Source organism: Neodiprion pinetum, chromosome 6 (genome assembly GCF_021155775.2).
Source record: "Neodiprion pinetum isolate iyNeoPine1 chromosome 6, iyNeoPine1.2, whole genome shotgun sequence".
Classification (NCBI taxonomy): domain Eukaryota; kingdom Metazoa; phylum Arthropoda; class Insecta; order Hymenoptera; family Diprionidae; genus Neodiprion; species Neodiprion pinetum.
In genome coordinates this window covers 20,001,512-20,022,462 of record NC_060237.1, presented here as the reverse complement: position 1 = coordinate 20,022,462, position 20,951 = coordinate 20,001,512, and the positions used below count along the sequence as shown (strand labels likewise).

At 41.9% G+C, this 20,951-nt stretch overlaps 2 protein-coding genes across 5 annotated transcripts; one reads left to right on the top strand and one right to left on the bottom strand.

Annotated features, from left to right (window-relative positions):
• Positions 1–1,524: 1,524 nt before the first annotated feature.
• Positions 1,525–3,821, top strand: LOC124221179 (uncharacterized). 2 transcript variants are annotated; one of them, XM_046630940.2, is made up of 2 exons: positions 1,525–1,684; positions 2,309–3,821. In XM_046630940.2, the coding sequence occupies exons 1-2, from the start codon at positions 1,628–1,630 to the stop codon at positions 2,798–2,800; spliced, it is 549 nt and encodes a 182-aa protein (XP_046486896.1). In that variant the 5' UTR covers positions 1,525–1,627; the 3' UTR covers positions 2,801–3,821. The 2 variants fall into 2 exon arrangements, with proteins under 2 accessions (XP_046486896.1, XP_046486897.1); XM_046630941.2 differs by having other exon boundaries at positions 1,529–1,684; positions 2,318–3,821.
• On the bottom strand, positions 2,928–20,951 carry LOC124221146 (insulin-like receptor). Of its 3 annotated transcripts, XM_069137199.1 has the most exons (7): positions 20,453–20,951; positions 14,942–15,056; positions 13,520–14,775; positions 9,359–9,509; positions 9,071–9,248; positions 8,790–8,964; positions 2,928–8,668 (listed from the first exon to the last, which is right to left on the bottom strand). In XM_069137199.1, the coding sequence occupies exons 3-7, from the start codon at positions 14,258–14,260 to the stop codon at positions 5,615–5,617; spliced, it is 4,299 nt and encodes a 1,432-aa protein (XP_068993300.1). In that variant the 5' UTR covers positions 14,261–14,775; positions 14,942–15,056; positions 20,453–20,951; the 3' UTR covers positions 2,928–5,614. The 3 variants fall into 3 exon arrangements, with proteins under 3 accessions (XP_068993300.1, XP_046486824.1, XP_046486825.1); XM_046630868.2 differs by lacking the exon at positions 14,942–15,056; XM_046630869.2 differs by lacking the exon at positions 14,942–15,056 and having other exon boundaries at positions 20,718–20,951.

The following is a 20,951-nucleotide window of genomic DNA, read 5'->3' as shown; positions in this document are numbered from 1 at the left end:
TTTCTCCAATTTCGTACTGTATCCGACAAGTTGTAAAGTAAGGGTATGTAATGTGTATTTTTCTAAAATTTGCAAAGAATGGGGTGGGATATTTTCTAACGGTGAATTCGGACCGTAAATCACTGTTTTTGTTACTCAACTCGGAACTGCTTTAGTTCGCAGATTTTTACGTACTTTTTACCACAAATATCTTTGCCATGTATCGCGAAGCATTACCCGTGGAAAGTCATTATATTTTCCACAGAGAACCTGGAATAAAGCCACTCTGTTAAACGGGTTCGTGTCACAATTCACATCGAAATAAAATCGAGAACACTGATGCTGCGCGATGTAGAGATAATTAGTTATATAACAGCGGAGAGGGTTAAAAAAATTTCGTATCTTAGCGATAGCCTTTGACCTCATAGTCTGAGATTTTGCAACGATTTTATTGCAAAACGCTGTTTCTGACAACGATTATAATTCGGCAGACTACGTAATTTTTTAAAGATGATTATTGATGCAAGTGCAAATATTTCAAGTTCACGACAAGTGCGTTCCAGAGCAGATACGCTGCAGCTTCGATTAATTGTATTTTTCATGTACTGTATAATTATAAATTTTCATATCGACGTGTTGAAATGTGTGGAAGCTTTTCATGCACGGTGCATAACGATAAGAAGAAATTATTCTTATATTAAATGAACGAAAAACAATTAGAGAAAAGTCGTTGAGATTTGTTATCAGTCAGTCGCGCTCAATCAAAGTCTCATAAAAATTAATGATAAAGTTTCGACAATTGTGCATTCGAAATACTTTCGCTCAATTTTTCTTTGGACTCGTAAATTATTAAGCAGTGGGCAGCACGCTTTACGAACCAACTTAATTTCAACTCTAAACGATAAACACTGTCTCAGAATTATTTAGACCATTGGGTTGGTCAAACACGCGCGTCACGCAAATAATATAAACTCTAAATGGATTCGGCAAGCCATTTATTTAAAAATATCGCTTAGACCAAGCTTATCGTCTCTGTTTTCGCAAACCGATTTCAGTCAATGAATGGGAATAAAATATGTAGAGCGTGATGTTTGCTAGTAAACATTCTCGAAGTAAATAACTTCTCATAAGCATAAATGAGATACCGTAGTAAAAAAAGAAAGCGCATTTTGTTCGTAAATTGGTCAATTAGTTTGCGTTACGATGGCAATTGGCCATTCATAAGATGGATTAACGCCTTGGTAGAACCGCAATCATCGGTGTTTACGCCCCTGCTGTAGTCTCGACGAACGCTTGTCTACATAGACGTGGACAGACAACGTTCGGAAAACAACAATACAAAATCAATGCGTAAAAAGAAAGAAACAACGAAGCAAACACATGAATTCATTCACCACTCTAGTCCAAAGTTGCCTTGATTCCGATTCGACCTGCTAAGTTCGAAAGACGTCATTCCTGTTTTCCCGGAGCGGTGCTCACTACGGTTTTTTTTCTCTTCAGATCAGCTCGACTGTGGGATATCGACTAGCGATGAAATCTCGAGAGCCGTCTTATAAATATAAGCGCGCCGAGAGTACGCTCAGTTTGAGTCCTTAGTCGACTATTGTTGGTCCGTGTAGTGCAGTGCAGCTTTTACTCCGTTTTAGTGATGGATTTCTTGGTATACTTTTACTCCCTCATGGTATTAATTACCATGCAAGCTCCGGTAAGTATACCCATCTAGCATTATTAAGCAATGACCAAGAATCGGAGTTCTTTGTGAAATTTTATTTATTACGAGAACACCTTACACCCGCTCCTAAAAATTGTTTTACCATCGAATGCGAATTTAGCTTGAAAGAAAGAAATAGATGCATAAAAATGATCACTCCCTTAATGAAGATTGTGATCCTATTCTACATTAAGATACTAAAATATTCGCAAACTATTCTTCATTGACTCTTATTTGAGCTGATATTTATTGTGAATTTTCATTCCGACAAAATTCCGAGTCATTGTACCCGAATACGTATCGCTCGAACTTCGTAAAAATATCGATTGGAGCAGTTTCTCAGAAAATCCTATTTTCATTGTTTTTTCGAATCGAAACATCCAGTTTAAAACTCGTTGGTTTCATTTTTTCTAATCTCATCTAAGCATGAGTTCTTCACGTAAAAACAAGTTGTCAGAGTGAAATGAAAAATGAATTTTACCGCGAAATAGTAAAATTGCCTTTCACAATAAGTGGCAAAAACAAGTTAACCGGTCCCAAGATGACCTGGAGATTCCTCCTGCATTTATGCTAAAAACTGATTTCTTCTCAATGTAATATTTTCGATTGAAATTTAAGAATTTACAGGCGATGAGTACCCGATACGGGCTTCCTTCGTCACGGCTAATTCCTGCTGGAACGGAAGATGAAACTAGTCAAGAAAATTCGGTGAAGAAATCGCTGGACCTGGATTGGAGAACAAATGTCGACGATGACGCCAGTCTGCTAATGCCAGCGGATCCGCTCGTCCCTGAAACTTTAGCAGAGGCAACAAGACCCAGCAAACCGAACCGACCCGCTCTTACCTGGTGGCCTTCAAAGGTCGATCGCTCGGATAACTCGAATGAAATCCAAAGAAAAGCAAGCTCTCAGTCCGTTGGTCTCGACATCGACCTCAAGCTCCGCCAAGACAAATCGAAGACTGCGACTTTTGAAGAGATCGAAACCAGGAATGCGAATATTTACAACCCTCTCTTGAACCTCGACCATTACCCGATAGCCACGAAAAAGTACACGGTCGTTGAGCTTGAAAACATGAACGCAAATCATTACAACCCTTATCTTGACTAGATGAACATCATGCGATACCTGTGATGTTGTATAATTGAGATTGAATTGGGTTTTCCGGGCCGAACATTGCGGTTCCATATTTAGTCGATTCAGTTATTATGAATTCCATCTCTTTTTGCACAGGAGAAAATGACGTTCCATGACTTTAGAAATGTACCATGCTCGTATCTACAACGGTTCTTACATCGTACACGATGTAATATATCACGGTGCTATCGAAGTTGGAATAGGACAGGAAACGGGACTTGATATAAGAGAAATGATTTTTATTTTCAATTGAATACCGGTATTCAGGGGTGATTTTCGCGGTAAACTTGGCTAAACTCTGGTTCGGCTTGCACATCGTCGAGGCGCAAGACGGGGACCTCCCACGACGATACCTGCCTCGGTAGGACAATTGGTACGTAGGCGACAAGCGGACACCTGATCACTCGTAATTATGAATGTTGAAGCAGAGATTGAGTTACAAACGAGCGTTACTAAGCGCCATATGGACCGGCATCTCATTGCTTGCACAACGTCTAGTCGATACGTGCGGGCTTCGGGAGAGTATAATCGCAGCGAGATTAGATTAGAGCTTTGCTGTTTGCTGCAGGACAAAGAGTAAAAAACAGAAGCAAAAGAAAAACTGGATATCGTGTTATGTAAATGTGCAGGGGTCAAGTGCGACCGGCACAAGATATAGCGATAACTGAGAACTATGTGTAGGTGTTTAACAATAAGGTTACGGATATTACAGATTATAGATACGCGTGAACGCGAGGTGCGGATGGTTGAGAAACACGGTTATTGGGATTCCTATTACTGTTTATTTAAAAAACTGAAAAAAAAGAAAACTTTTCTGCGAGAATAACAAACTTTTGGCTTATGTGACTAGTTGTAATACTCAGCGGCAATACTAACAGTAACGTGGCTTAGGATATTAATGAATCATTGTTACGGTCCATAACTATTGAATGTAAGTCTTAAGTATATAAACATAAAATATTATACATAATATAAAATATGCTATAAAGTACAAGTTATTTGATTTCAAACTTTCCTGCTCCCGATCAACGAACACCTTAGTAAAAACGTCGCTGTATGCGGAAACAAGAAATATAACGAAAACAAAATAGAGAATTGGTTTATCTAAAATATAATAATTTAACCTAATCGCTACGGTATATAAATTAGTTTTGTATACAATATAATGGTCATAGTCTTTTGTGGAAGACGGTATGGCAGGATTTTTTGATTAGGAATATCCCGGTGCGAAATTCTCACGTGCAACCGTCATAATGCGACGTAAAATAAGTATATGCTATACTCTTGTCTGCAACGTTGCGCGAAAGGACTTGCCCAATCGCAAATGAAGTTACAATTGACAGACGTACACCCGGCGTCTCGGATTCCGGCATATTCGGAATCCAACGAGTCGAGTGTGCGTCATGCATGTACACACGTGATTACAGGGCCTACTTCTAGAAATACGCAAGTGCGTGCCAAAATTGTTTTAGTTCGGCATATGCGAGTGTAAAGTTATAACAGAAACGATCGTTAAATCTAAGGTACGTGAGCAGCAAAAAAACAAAAACAAAAAAATATGAAAATAAAAAAAAAAAAAAAAAAAAAAACGTTCTTCACTCGAGTGGAACAAATATTTTCTCAACCTTGAAAAGCTTCGCTTAACGTTTTCGCGAGTCTGGAATTTATTGAAATTCTGATTCTCGACAAATCGCACTCATACTGAACCGAAATACATCTTTGGAATTTCATGTTGAAGTGAGTTGTATTATTTGGATAACTGAAGAACGTAAAAACGGATGCACGTGATGTACAAATCAACGTGCATAAAATGGGTAAAAGGTCGGACCAAGTTTAAAGTTGATTAACTAAGATTGGAATAACTAGCCTGACAAGAAGTTCTGGTTTTATCTGTAGTTCAAGGTGATCGTATGAAACAAGTGAATTGAAGATCTGCGATCTATTCAACCGGAGTTCAATTGAAGCCAAGAAATCTTTGATGATAATATAGTTGGATTTATGATATAAGTCATACTACGATAAGATGACGCAAGTAATTAAATGGTATTTAAGCCTCAGTTCATTGTGTTGTGTTCAAAAATTATCTACTATACATATGTAATTATGCATATATAGTTGTAAAGGTGAAAGTTGTACATAAGAAATTTTTTATGAAGAATAAAAGTCAATTCTACATGTTTCTTCAGAAAATCTTAACTCCAACTCGTTGGTCCCGAAAACAAGAAACATGTGTCTGAAACTGCGTTGGATATATCATATGCATGTAATATTTAGCGTTATTCGCTCTTCAAAACGCAAACTTCTTCTTCTTGGCAATAAACCGCGCCAACATTTGTGATGACGATGTGTAATTGAATACATCTTAGCAGGAGTAAGTTACTTTTAAGAATGCCTTTATCCAAGGTAAAATATTTTAAAACGGGATTTCCACACAGACCGGCTGAAATGATTTGTGGAGAAACAACCAGGATCAATTTCTGTCCAGACGCAATTTCCCTGAATTTGATTATTCGTTGATTAAATAAGGCACTTTGTGTCTAAAGGCACAAAAATAGCAGTCTCTCGTTCACTTTTCTACTCGCACACATTCGCCTCTCTCTCTATCTATATTTTTCGCACGCTCTGTAACAAGTTCAATGACACGGAATACGGGCAATGTGTAGCGAACCACTACCAAAATGTACCGAAACTTAGATAATTTGATCGAGAACAAAGCTGCAGTCTTTCTCGCAGTTTCAATGAAGATACTAACCAGCCGTCGAAGGTTTCGGCACGCGGATTAACGCTTCAACGGTCCAAAGATACGTCCTCCATGGCGGGGTGGTCGCCAAACTGTTGAAAACCGTTCTTAAAAATGCGTCCCCGGCTCGAACCGGCCTTAGTTTGATCGAGAAGCATTACGTTGTCTTCGAAGTCCTTCACCCACCTCGCGGTTTCGTTTCCAAAGTAAAATCTGATGGGCGCAGCGTTGTGGTAAACCTTTTTTACCCCCGAGTTACGGATTTCGACGCCGTCCGATGAGTGGTAAAACGACGATGTGCAAAAATCTTGCGAAAGGAATGGCTCTAGCTCGGAAACAATCTCAAGAAAGGTCGGCCTGTCGTTAGGTCTCCACTTGAAGCACCGTTCCATTATTTTGTAAATTATCTCAGGACAGTTTTTCGGTATTTCCACGGTCCCCTTGCGCAACACGTAGTTCAGCACCTCCTCGTTGGAGAATCCCTGATAGGGAATTTCGGCGAGGGTCAATATTTCGTATAGTACAACGCCGTACGACCAAACGTCAGAGTCAGAAGTGAAAACACCGTCGGATAAGTTCTCCGGCGCCATCCATCTAATCGGCAACAAACCCTTCTTGCCAATCTTGTAGTAATCCGTCTCATATATATCTCTGGCCATACCAAAGTCCCCGATCTTACAAACCAAATTCTTCGACACCATGCAATTTCTCGCCGCCAAATCTCTGTGAACGAATTTCTTCGACTCGAGGTAAGCCATGCCGTCTGCTATTTCTGCGGCCATTCTGCATATGCGTGAAAAATTCGGCACCAACTGGGTGTCTCGTGTCTTTCTCAGATACGTTTTAAGGTCACCGTTCTCCATCAGTTCCATTATAACGAACGGCGGACTACCAACCGAGACGACACCGAGTAGTTTGATTATGTGGAAGGTGGAGAAATTCTTCATGACCGATGCCTCGTTCAGAAATTCGTTTTGTTCGCGATAATTAGCCGTTACCGATATCGTTTTTATCGCAACGTTCCGCGTGCCGTTCAAGATGCCGCGGTAAACCATTCCAAAATTACCCAACCCGAGTTCCTCCATTATCTCAACGTCCTCTCGCGGCACTTCCCACTCGTCCAGGACGTATTTCGTCTCAATGTAGTCCGGATTCACACTGGCTATCAATCTGATCTGTTTCATTTTGTACTGTCGCCGTTTCCACACGAGATACAAGACAAATGCCACCAGTACAGCGACTACGGCAAAGCAAAGCCCTATTATCACACCCATCGAGCTATGGTCCTGGACTCCAATGAGGAACTCGAAAAATTCCGAAAAGTTTCCGTCGCCGGCGAGCGACATTGATTGGACCCTGACGCTGTACTTCCCCGGATTCAGATTGACCAATGTGAACGTGTTGCGTTTTTCGCGCGCCTCCTTGTTCGTAACGCACTCTTCGGCTTTCTTCACATCTCTAACCTCGAGGTTCGTGTACTCGATCTTGTAGGCGACCGTCAATCCGTTTGGTTCGACTACCGGATCCCAAGAGATCGTTACTATCGTGTTATTCGAAATGGCCACATTGACGTTGCGCACGTCGTCGGCGGACTGCCTCTTCAAGGTCCTGGCGCTCGTGTATTCGACCAGCGAACACTGCTCCGCGTCGTTCTCAAGCTTCATACCACAGGCGGCGAGGGAAATAGTGTAAGTCGAATAATGCTTCAGGTTCTTCACGAGGTAGGAATTGTTTTCGCCGGTTACGTTGAACGAAAAGACCTCGTACGCACCCCGGACAATGACTGGCTTCTGGTAGCTCACGCTCGACGTTCTGCAGAAGCTCTGCTTGCCGGGTACGTAACGGCTGAGACTGATGTCCTCGTTGCACGTGATCGCGAACTTCATCGGAGGCGCAGGCTTAGACTCGACCACGTCCTTTTTGCAGCACGACCTTGTGGTGTTCCTAAAATGACCGCTCCGCGTTGCCACGTCAACGTCCGATTTCTCCGTCACCAAGTCCACTGCCACTTTCTCCGTAACCTCGACACCGAGCTCATCTTCGATGTGCGCCTCGTCGACGAGACCGTATTCGCAGTAGTTTCGCTCCTCGAGCAACTCGGGATCGTCTCTTATCACGAATCCAGACAAAATGTAATACTCTATCGGACCGTTTGGGAACTCTGGCAGACCCCATCGCACCATGATTTCGGTGTCGCTTGACGGAACCGAGGACAAGTTCGTCGGGGGTGACGGTACGTCGCTTCGAGTACGGAAAAAAATTATCTCTGACTGACCAATCGGACTCGCGAAGGAGCCCTCGTTCCCCAGAGTGTAAGTCTTCACGTATACCGCGTAACGGGTGTACGGCTTCAGGTCAGTTATCAGTTTCGCAACTTTCGGCGAATTTCTTTCGGATATTGAGGGGTCAACGTCCACTGCCTGCCAGGTGTTGTTACCGCAAAAATTCGAGTCGAATACGGTCTCGTCCGTATTTTCGGTTGCTATGTAGTTCAAAATGTAGCCCAGAACATGCTGACCGCTGGACGGCTCGTAGCTCTTCCATTCAACTTGAGCAAAGTCCGGTCCGGTTTCCTTCACGGTTATGTTTATGTTACCATTGTCGCAGGCGACTTTATCGCCGTTCGACTCCGGGTCAACGTCCGCCTTGGAAAAATTCTGTATATCGACCATGCGTCCGAGTTCTTCGATCTTCGAAAAACAGAGCTTGGGGTTGTAGTGGAAGAACATCCTGCCCTTTTGAACCGTGATATTTTGATCCTTCGGGAACAAATAGGACAAGTTCGGATTGTCCAGTATCGTCAGACTGGAGTTGTTGCTGTCCAGTGGGTCACCCTTGATCACTCGTAATTTTTTAAAAAATGACAGCGAAGTGATCGGAAACGAATGCGTCACCTTGAGGTACCCGGTGATCTCTTCGACCGAACCGAACGACTTGGCAAGCTCGGCCATTAGGTTTGGGTTGTTGTTTTGTATGTGAATCTCAAGACCCCCCTGAACGACATCGACCCCTTCGTAACGCTGAGCGTCGGCCATATTTCGGATAGTTCCTCCAGCCAATATTCGACGACAAGGTCCGGCGCATTTTCGGCACGTCGCGGTCTGCAAAAATCGGGACTATATGAGAAGTATACTCAAGGATTGAGAGCCAGGAAAATCCTGCATTGCGATAATGAAAGGATCAAGCATAAACACCGATCGTTGTCAACGAGTATAAACTTACATTATTTTTCGGGTCGACGGCGTCCTCGTACCCCTTGGGGCATTGCTGGATGCAGGAATGGTTGAAGGGACGAAACACGGGCTGCTCGTGTATGGCGTATTCGTTTCGTGGTAGGACCACTTTCATCGTCAAGCATTCGTGTTGAGTGATGCATCTCCTCATCAAGTAACCGTACCTGTGTGTACATACGGAAGAAAATAACAGGTAGTAGAGTTTACGATTCCACGAAAAGTGTTACAGTGCATTACTCTGCCTGTGTTCAAGTGGAATAATCATCTTACAGGTGCGCCGGGCATGTTCGGACGCATCTTCCGTCGTGACGGAAATGCTTACAAACGTAACAGTCCGTATCCTTGGGTCCGTGGCACCATCCCAAACACTCCGAGTGGCACTGGGGCTTCTCCGTGAGCTGACAATGTTTCGACGTCCAACAATAGCCGAGGTTGCATTGTGAACAACCTGCGTGATGGTTAAACGGGAAAGGAAGAGACCATGAAACACAGTGTTATCGACGATCCGGAGGATTAACGTATCGACATTTTTTTATAATTATATATCTTTCAACGAACCGGGACAAGTGGAGTCTCCATTTTGCTTGATAAATATGTCACCGGCAACAACGATCAGCGACCAGTTGATAGTTTTCACGAAGCAGAGACTCGGGTTATTCTCGATGATCACTCCTCCTCTCGTTATCTCCGTTAGATTCCTAAGACCGAGCTGAAGCATATTATAGGTATGAGAATTTGTTATTCAATTGAATAAAAGCGAGAGAGGTCAGGCGCCAACTTCAACCAAGGGTCAATTGGTTCAAGCTGGTTAACCTTGCCGTCAATTGACCTCAATACGGGTTATTGTCTACGAAGTTCAGGTCCTTTGATTCCTTGTGTGTGGGAAGCAGAATTCATATTAGAATTAAAGACGCCATTTCACGAGCACAACGTACCATGAAAAACGTACGATGAATACATTATCAAGTCAACGATTTTTAGTCGAATCCAATCATCGAACAGGTAGGTTCTATTTTTCCTCTAATCGGTTATGTTGACAAAAAAGTTACAAGCCAACCGGTTGGATATTTCAAACGCGTGATAAATATCGAAAGTTGTTATTTATTCGTCTTAATAGATTGAACGAGTCTTGGAAATTGCAAATGAGACCTTCCATTCTGAATGTCAGAATGATGCATGCAACCGTTGATATTTTCTTTTTTAAAGTAATTTTGCACAAGCAAATCTCAATTTCACATTGTTGAATTTTATTTTTCTCTCTTCCTACCGACAGAATTCAACGCAATAAAACTATTTGAAAGGAAAAATAAGATAAGCTATCTGGGGCACGTCCCGCTTTCAACAAACGCACCTAGCGCAACCCACCTTTATGGGTCGGTCAGGTTATTCTTCATGCGCAGCTATTACCGACTTTTTTTATGCTCTGCGTGTACAGTCGTTTAATATCACACTCGGTACACAGTATGTAAATATTATTTCAAACGTCCGAATAATATTTATTCTACAGGTATGAATTGACTTTTTATTAATATTCGATTTGTGATCATAGTGTTCATCGAGAAACTAATTAGCACTTCGGTCTTTTAACAAAGTGTTATACCATTTTCATCTAAACCAAAAATTACTCCACGTTGTTTTTTTGTTTTTCGGGTTATTAGTTTCGTTATTTTTTTTTTTTTTTTTGTTTTTTTTTCGAAGATGTCAAACATGTCGCACAAAAGACGACGGTGAATTACCAATATTGGCAACAATTTCAAGTTCAAGATCGATCAATCAAAAATTCATGCTTTTCCTTACTTATACACGTATGCAAGATCACAATGTTCACTTATTTTGCATCAAATTGGGATATTTTAAAATGAACTGGACCTTATGTCGTTCTCGTTCGTAATATATTATTCAGAAACCTATACGAAAACACAGTTATAGTGCTGAGAAATGAAATTTTGCTCTTTTCGCATCCGGGCTTGGAACCGTAATTAGCAGGGTTGTTACATTTTTTGTTTGTTTTTTTTTCATCTTTTTTCTATACGTTTTTCTAATTTCTTTTTATTCATTTATGATTGGTTCAATGTGATAGTTTTTATACGCTCCCAATAAAATAAAGCCGGTTTTTGAACCATCGAGAAAATATCTGTTTGTGCGGATTAGAGAATCGAGAAATAATTAAATTTCATTCAGGCTTTCCATTCCATTCCTATTACTTCGGCACTCACTAAATCACCAAGTCAGTTAGTCAGTCAGTGACTTAGTCAGTACCTACCTAAGTAATATGAATCTACTGGAAAAATTCAGGAAATGTACTATTCGTCACCCTCTCCGAAGGAAGAGCATATTTCGGATTCATCAGTTTTCTGGAAAAGTCTGAAACGAAAAATGACTATTTTCCATTTCTCGAATCCGTACGAATACTGCCTTCGTGGTTCAAAATACGACTTTTTTTTTTACTGACAGTACATAAAGTATCATATTCAACAAACCAGATATAGATAATAATCCGAAAAAAGTACAAAAAAAAAAGGAAAACATCGAAAAAAAGAAATGAACCAACTCTGCCTACGACGATTTGTTCCGGCAAAATAGCGATGTAACAGATCAACTCAAGATATTATTTCGCACTCGTTACCTTCTCATTTCACTCGCCATTTAGAAGCATCCTCAGATATGTAGGTACGCGCACTTGCGTATTGTCTACCTAATGTCTCAAAATCATATCTGTGTATCATCCATTATGTATTCTTCCAGCCTTTGTAAAACCTCAGTTGTCTTTCTGATTTCTAGCGATACGGTTCGTGTCGTGTGCGTAAATAAAGTACATCTTTTGTTCGTTAATCATCAAGTACCTTTAATGATCATCCCGATTCACTCACTCCTGTCTTTTATCAGTAATACCTGGATCCCGCGTCAATGATCCAGTATTTATCGATATCTCTGCAAACAGTTTTTGGTCCCTCGAGCCGGATCAGTCGCCAATCGAGTAGAATCTTTCGAATCTTCCCGATTTACGGGAAAATGAATCGGCTAGTGAGTGACACCGAACCATCTTGCATCAAGTGTCGTGTAAATCCACGTCTATCAAAATGTCGGTGAAGACTGTCGTTAAAAATTATTCCTGTCCGTTAAATTCAAACGTACGGTAAATTCCTCTGCAGTGTGACCATGACTAGACTCGGTGCGTAAACAACACCGATGTGTGTATCGCAACGCGCAACTATCAGTGTGTTCGTATCTCGTTCTTGAAAACTTCGTTCATCGAAGAGCTCCCCAAGCCACGACTGAAGATGCAGCATCGAAACAACGTCTACCGCGTATCGAATTTCCTACTTTCTCGGGCAATTACTCAGACGGGAAGTCTTTCCACGACCTCTTCACGTAAATAGTTTGCGAAAATACACACATCTTAGACGTGGAAAATTTGCACTACCTCAAAACAAGTCTGACTGGCGAGCTGTCGCAACTCATCAGAAACATCGCTCTCATCTCGGAAAACTTCCCTCGAGCTTGGAAAACCCTCGAATCACGGTACGAAAACAAACGACTTTTGACCGATTCTCATTTCCCGACACTTTTTCAGATTCCTCGCGTCGCGAAAAAATCATCCTCGAAACTCGAGAGCTTACACAGTAATCCTTGCGTAGCTCTTGGTCCGAGAATCATTGGAATCACATCATCGTGCAAATGACGATTCGCAAGCTCGACCCAGGATCTCTCGAAGAGTGCAAAAACGTGTCACCAAGATACTCGAGCACAAGCTCGAAGCCGTGGAACAAGCTCGTAATCAAACCTCGACAAGTAAACCGCACTTGTCGCAGGAAAGGTCAAACCCTCAGCCGACAAGGTCACATACAACACAATCAAAAGAACAATCGTGCGTCCGTTGAAAAGGCAATCGTTAGATCGCGTTTTGTTCGACCTTTCGCGACAAATATCTTGATCAAAGGAAATGGTTTCTTCCAAAAAGCTCTGCTTTAATTCTCTCGGTCTGTATCAGCAACAAGACTGTCGATCTCAGGTAAGCAGCCACGCAGCTTAGCTCACACCATAGACCATACACTAGATCCATGGCTTACACCCATCAAACATAATCGCGGAACGGAAATCCAAGAGTTCAAGCGCGCTCGTTGGCATCGCATGTCGGTTTCCGAAAACCCCGCCGATCTCACGTCTCGCGGTGCATTTGCAGAACAACTACAGAATTCAGACGATTTGGACGTTCGGACGATCCGGATGCTGAAGCGAAATCGGTCAAAGTACAGAAGAAATTGGAAAAAAAAAAAAAAAAGAAGACACGAAACAACTCTGCCAATGACGGTTCCAATTCCGGATGCGAAAAGAGCAAGATTTCATTTCTAAGCACTATAACTTTGCGTATTTGTACAGGTTTCTCAATAATACATTACGAACGAGAACGACATAAACTTCGGTTCATTTCAAAATATCCCAATTTGATGCAAAATAAGTGAACATTCGATCTTACGTACGTGTATGAGTAGGGAAAAAGCATGAATTTAAAGCTTTTTCCGAAGCTGAAGATCTTAGCTTTTCGGATGCGGCAAAGAATTTTCTGTACTCACACGCGTACCCACAGTAACTTTTCCACACCCCGCGGCCAGTAAATATCGATTTTCAAAGATTTTCCATTTTCGATCCACCCAACTAAAGATCCATGCTAACGGACTTGTCATTAATATTCCACGAGCCGATCAGTTTATAAATTACCTCTTGCAAATTGCGCATTTCGTAGACCATGAGTGCGTAGTCGGTCATCAATGTTTGTCCCCTGATGACCTCGAGGTTGGGAAACAGGTTGGTAAGGCTCTTCAGTCCGTTCACCCTGTAGAACATGAGGTAGCCGGTGATCTCCCTGAGCTTTGGAAAAGTCATATTTTCGAACGAGTTTTCTTCCGATCGTTCGATCAGTACGATCTGAAGAAATCCTTCGATGATCTCGCAGTCCTTCAGTGTGTTGAAATTTTCCACCTTGTTCCTTATGTCCATAGACGGGCAAATACCGTCGACCACTCTGACCGTACTGTTTTTCGTTGGCCAGTACTTCCCGCGTTTCCGGTCCTTCGACTTCCCGTTAGACGACGGCATGTTCAACGGTGTCGATTCGTGGGAATTCTTCGACAAGGCGACGACAGGTTTCGTTTTATCCTCGTCCGTGGATCTCGGACCGATCAATTTCCTCGATTCGGAATCAACCGAGTATTCGTTGTTCCGGCTCGTCGCGTTTTCGAACTCCGAGTCGTTGGAATCGATTATTCTTCGATCACGGGCAAAATCGATCACGCTCGATTTCCCACCCTCGTCGAGACCAGGCACGAGGTACTTTTCGTACGGCGTTTTGTCACGTTGCTTCGGCACCGATTTCGTCTTCCGGATATCGCCATCTTTCTCCTCGCTGCACAACACCGAGCCCAGAACGAAAAACAGGACGACCAATCTTTTCGACTTCATGATTACCGTTTTTCATCGGTATCGGTTTCTCCTTTCACCTCTTATTCAAATAATCATACACCGTAAATTTTACACACCCACTACCGCCGTGTCTCATAACCAATGGCGACAACCGATTTGTTGATATTTCACTTTATTTCTCTCGCGCCAAGTCAACCTTGACTCTTTCTTCAACAACTTATTATTTTTTATTTTTTTTTACAATTTTTTATACAATAACACGCAGTGCGTAATGTTTAAATTGCACTGTTTATAATTTACGATCGTTTTTTTTTTTTTTGTAAAGCACAATTAGCTATCTAATTTCTTCAATTATTTCTAATTGTATTTGTTCTTTGTTTCACGTGTAGTCAATTGTTTCACTATTATTTGTGTGTTTTTTTTTATTGATTCGACACCTATATTTCTTTTATCAAATTTATAACCATATGCACGACCGTCGAACTTCGAGTTGTTCTCCGAAACGTAATCATTCACCAAGGCCGCAGGACGCCTGTGTTCGATTATCCTCCGACCTGTGAACCGAACAAGAAAACGGTAATTATTACGCAGAAAAATAATGGGCATAAAACGTGTGGGTATGGGAAAAATCAAATTTTTCCAAAGACGGATTTTCGTTTATAGAGCTGTAACGGAGAAAAAAAAATATCTTTAAACTCGAAACAGTTAAATTATACGTGCAGCGTTCTCCGTGTAAGCTGCGGCTCCATATAAAGTATACGACATATATTTGAACCCAAATAAATATCCTTGACCGGATCGTTCAACCGCACCGTCATTTTTAAGACACATTCTCCTATAGCGTACGATTTGTTATACCGAGAAAGAAATTTATATCTGTATACACAACGATAAGTGAAAATATCTTCCGAGAATTACTCAATCACGCAGCCAATGACTTAATGTTGAGCATACGTTAAGAATACACGTCGTTAATGCACACCTTACTCGCACCTGTCCGTGTACATGCACATAAAAATACGGATTACTTTTGCAGGAAAAATTATACAGCTGTTTTCGCGCAGCGAGGCGATGACTAATGCCTGTCGAACGGTCGCGTGGTCTCTAATGATTCGTGAGTTTCATAGAGTGATTTGTTGTAGAAAGGGGAGGGGGGGGGGGGGGGGGGGGGGGATGACGAAAATAAACGGAAACCCGTGCGGGTCGGAAACGGGAAAGAAGAACATTGTAAGTGAATCGGGAGCACATTTAAGATCGAATGTAATACAGCCAGAGAAAGATTCAATTTGTCGAAATAATGACAACAGGAATGTCGAAAAAATGCTAAACTTGCTCCAAACAACATAACGATTAAATGTCGGACGATGATGAAATAGCACTCGGTGACGCGGGCGTCCGCGAATATTGCGTAGAATTTTTATCCCCTTCTTCTTCTACTTTTTTTTACGACCCATTACTCACACGCGCCTGTATGCACACATCTATACGTATATATATAATACACACACGTGTACGTATATATCCAGATGTAGCCAAACACAGTTTGTTCTAGGAATGTCTCAAGTTTAGTAGTAGGAACGTGTGTTACAAAGTATATAACCGGATTTGAGAAGACGGGGTCAATGTAACAAAATAAGAATGAAAAAATATGAGCACACGCTGTACGCAAAAATTTTCCTATTCTTCGTAAGTTTTCCCTCATTCTTCGATAAATTTTACTACATGGATCACGCGAGGGAAATTTCTAATCTTGTTCCGTTCGCTGTATCAGCTGCGGTAACTTTTTTTAACTGTGACCGGAAAATATAGTATAACGACTGTATTATTTTTTAATTAATTACGCGGTGAGATTCGGGTGATAAATAAAGTAAATTAAACAACCGTAATGTTTGACGTTCCTCTGTAACACCAGGAAACGTCCTCCTGTATCGACGCCTGTGATCAAAATAAATAATTTCTTGTACCAAATCTTGTTATATAAATCCAGGAATATTGAAGCCGTTATTGTAACGATACCCGTTTCACCAGACGGTTATTTCGCACGATGTTGATTTTTATCACGTTCTATAAGCAGCCGGTTGAATAATAAGAGAGGAAAAATAATGAGATAATGAAATTAAACGAATTACGAGTGCGAAGAGTTTCTTCTTACCGTACTTCTAATGTTAACGGTTAAGCGAAGCGGTAAAACGCGAATTGCGGTCTTCGAATAAATACGAATTAACAACATGTTATTTTCGATGCGTGATTATGGACTCCGTAGCTTATATATACGGCGTTAGAAAATATTTGTCAAGCGGTGCGAACACGCGTTAAAGAATTAACATTCTCTAACGAGAGTTCAATTCGTCCATATGGCGGCGAGGAGACAGGCAGTCAGTCGGTCAGTCATTCAGTCAGTCAGTTAGTCAGCCAGGAAAGTAAGTAGATACAATAAATTACGTTATACGTGTAGCAATATGAAAAGGACGCCGTGCAGTTGCAACAGCTTAGGAAAAAATATCCCCGACGTGGTGTTAATGATGATAATTTAACGTCGTTTAACAACAATCTCAGAAGCGTTTAAATGTGCCCGTTATCGGACGAGAGAAAATACCAGCAAACTGACCGATGATAATAACTCAATTATTGGTATACCGATTATGAAACGCTGCGTCATAAGTTGAGGGAGAGAGAAAGAGAGAAAATAAAAAAGGAAATAAGATAAAAAGACGTACGTCAATCCGTTGTTAATTACAACAAGACCTTGGAAATATACAATATGCCAGGTTCGGATTATCACATGTTTGAATTTAGAGTAGCAGCCAAATCGTTGTTCCAGCCGCGTTGCTGGTCATCGAAGAGAAGAGAAATCACCGTTGGAGAGTCAAGTCTGGCAGCCAGTCCGATTGTTCGGGGTTATAACTGCGTCGCGATATTATTAATTAACGTTTTATCTCGTGGCCGTGACACATGCGTGCAGAGAACTGACAAGTTCACGACGTATTTATTACACGCTACGTGTAACGGTGGGTGCCATGTAGTATAATACAAACTACGAGTGTACACTGCACGAATGTAAAATGCACGCTGAGGAATACTGATAAACCGCGATTATTCGATTGTACGAAACAATTAAGAATTGTTTTATTTCGCCTGGAAATAAACGTTATGTATTCGACTCGGCAGCAAATGAAAAGTAAACAAGTTACGTCGCGTCGTAAACTTCAAGAGAGTTTTACTGATTTGCCGATACTGTTCAATTATACAACAGTATATATAATGTCGTTTTTATCGTTTCGTAGAAATGTTGAGGGACTGTTTCGAGCAGAACAAATATTTCTCGTGTCGATCTGAGACTAATTCAAGTTGGTGACGTGAATGTATTTCAGTTAAATTATTGTCACAAAAGTGACTGCCTCGCAATTTTAGAGGTGAACTTTGAAAGAGAATTGTGTGATTTTCAATATGTAAGAGCGTATTTTGCTTTATTACGATCAACTAAATCTCGACAAGTATATAATATAAAGTTGTGAAATAATCATTTTTCGTCCTTATTTATTGACTTTAGAAAATTCAACAGCACGCGAAATCAAAACATTACACGGTGAATGAAATTTTCCCCCTTGGTGCAATCGTACCTGTACTACTGCGAATTTCTGTGGAAATACGACAACAATACGACTGACTGCTGTTCGATCGTTCCGTGAAACGGCGAAATTTCAATTTGAACAAGTGTTCAAAATAAAAGAAAAAACAAAAAGGACAAAAAATAATAATTTCTCGTCTTTTATTCTCCACCTTCGAAGTAGTTTGTTTAAAAATAAAAAAATGCAAACCGGACGGCATGCGAGTATGTACGTACAGTACATACGGACCCATTTTTCGCCGACGTATCGGCGAGTAAATAAACCGGCGACTGTATATAATCGGTATAATATACCGTCCTCGTCGCGATAAGAATAGACAAGCGGTCCTCAATTTCCGGAAGCGATTAACTACGTCGCTTTTGAGCGTGGTGTCACGTGAGCGACGTAGGAGTTTTTACGAGAATCCATCTCATTCTTTCACAAGATACCGATTCGATTTGAAATTGTTTGCGATATGATCGTGTCGACGACCGGAAGTGCTATGTGATCGGTCGGAATACCGATAAATGATCATACGACTAATTTCGAACGATCTCATAATTAGCGAATAGTATATTGTGTAACATAGAGGCAAACACGGTCGTTTAGGACCGAGCGTAAGTTTGCGATACGAGTAGTGGGTGAGCCGAAGACGAATATTGCAAATATGCGCAGCGAAAAGATCGTTGCCTCATTGTTGCACACGATTCTTTACATAACAAGAGTATGTTACGCGTTTTTTCACCAAGCACGAAATTGAGGTTAGGGTCGCGTCATGTTACGTTTGTTCGTGACGACGCATGAGCGCGGTAAAGAAAATACCATTTCTAACTCCTAAGACCCAGTAGTCGTCTTTACTGTACTCCGCGCATGCGCATTCGCCGACTCACTCTATCGTCATACAAACGAATAAATTGTGTACTACAAAAAACAGGCATGTAAAAACGCGTAAAACATGCCTGCGTTGCATAAACAAACATGCGACAAAAAATCTCGTAATTTTTAATTCAGCCAACCACAGCACGGATCGTTTCACACCGAATCCCGTATCGATTACAAACCCGGCCAAATATTTCACGCTTGAGGCCGCTCTAAAAAAAAAAAAAAAAAAAAAAAAACACCCCAAAATCCGTGGTAGCGTTACATACATAAATTCTCGACTCGCAAAAGAGACAAGACGTCGCGGTGCGCGCGTCGGAAGCTTTCTGGGTCTCTCGAGCGTTGGTTATATTTTAATATTGCGTAGTAGGGATCTCTCGTACTCTCTCGTAGCGAGACAGACGGGCGTGTATAGAGGATGGAAGGTGTGCGACGTGAATGAGTTGCGTCACGAGAGGCGACAGGCAGGCAAAGCAGGCCTTCTCTCTCATCGCAGTTGCTGCTGCTGCCGCTGCTGTTTGCGGCCTGTCGGCGTGGCGGCGCTGCCTTCGTCGCCTAGAAGAGTCGATCCAAACTCTCTCTCCCCTCCCTCCTCCCCCCACCGGCCCTGTCTCTCTCACTCTCTCTGTCTCTCTCGCTCTCCCGCCGCGTACGCATGCAGTCACGCACGCACGCACGCTCTATAGCCGCTGTTTACTCGGCGGCGGTTGGCCCGTTTTCACCGCTCTTTGTTTACAAGTTGGAAAACTATTTTCACATTACAAAGTTCGACGATTGTCTTTGCACGCCCGGGTATATAAGAAATTGCTTTCCGCGTTCCGCACGTGTACAATAACTTATTCATGCGTACGTATGCACAATGTAGGTACACACACACACACACATGATTGTGTAAAGGTAAAATTTTAATTTCTTTTCTTTTTTCTTCAATTCACCGCTTACTATTAAGATAGTAGACGATACTGTTCATCCTCACACGTGTGTAATATCTCGACTCGCGTAAGTATAATAATGCGCGTTCTTTTCACCGTCTAGCGTCGATCGTTTCCTATTATCGGTGATGTGATATTGAGACGGATTCTTCTTTCTTTTTTTTTTTTTCCACACATAGATACCTGTGGTCTGTACTCCTCTATCCTCCCCTACCGTATGTAGAACTATTTTTAAACAGCCTTAGTTATAGTGATCCTCAAAACTTGTTTCCTACCTACCAATAAAGGATTGTTGTTATTCGTTTTTTATCCCGTGTTTCTTGGCGCATTTGTTTCCTTTTTCTTTTTTTTTTTTTATTTCGTTCTCCTCTTACGAGTCTTGCGTTGTTTGTTTGTTTGTTTGTTTGATTTGCAAAACTAACGATCGAGTGGGGGTGAAAGAACCGAGAAAGAAAAGACACGCACAGACGCACGCAAACAGGATGAATCCGGATGTTTGTTTTTCGCCAAATTGAATACTTCGCGCATTACATACATGAAAGATTAGAGAGCTAGTCTCGCGTACGATGTATAATGTCCCACGTGTTGATCATTCGAGAGGCACACGCACGGCACAACACAAGAATGAATCAATACGATGCGCGCGGAGGTGAGGAAGAAGAAAGAAAAATTGGAAAACGGACAAAAGAAGAAGAAAGGAAAACGCTTGGCGTCGCGTCGCCACCGCATCCGAAGGCGATGTGCAGCAGCCCGTCGTTGCGTCAACCTTTAAGCGAATATCCGTCGTGTCATCGGTTTATGTTTCACCTTACCCAATCAACTCTTTCGATTCCCAACATCCACACACTTGTCGTACACGCCTCGTCCTCTTGTTTCTCTCTTCGTTATCGATCAATTTCACCGCGTGCAACTTCACCACACCGGCGCAGAGATTTGCGGAACTACGACAAACAACACAACGCACAACCGTCCCTCAGACGTACTCCAATAAATATGAAAAATTATTTCCAACAGCGGGCAATTCGATCACTCGCACGAATTCGGGGGAGGCGGACTAGACGAAAAGAACTACCGTACTGTAGTAGGTAAAACTCCGCGAAAACCGCTCCTGCCGAAATCGAGGCGAACGTTACACACGCCGCCGCTTGCTTTCAGCGCTCGTCCGATCCGGCGCCTCGTTGAAAACACTCGCTGGTTGAAATCCTCGGTTCGTTGGCGCGCAACGCGGACCGTCGCTTTGCTCGGCGGTTGGCGAGAATCTAACACGGCCACACTGCGAATACTACGGAGCAGAGTCAGCTGGCGGCGGCG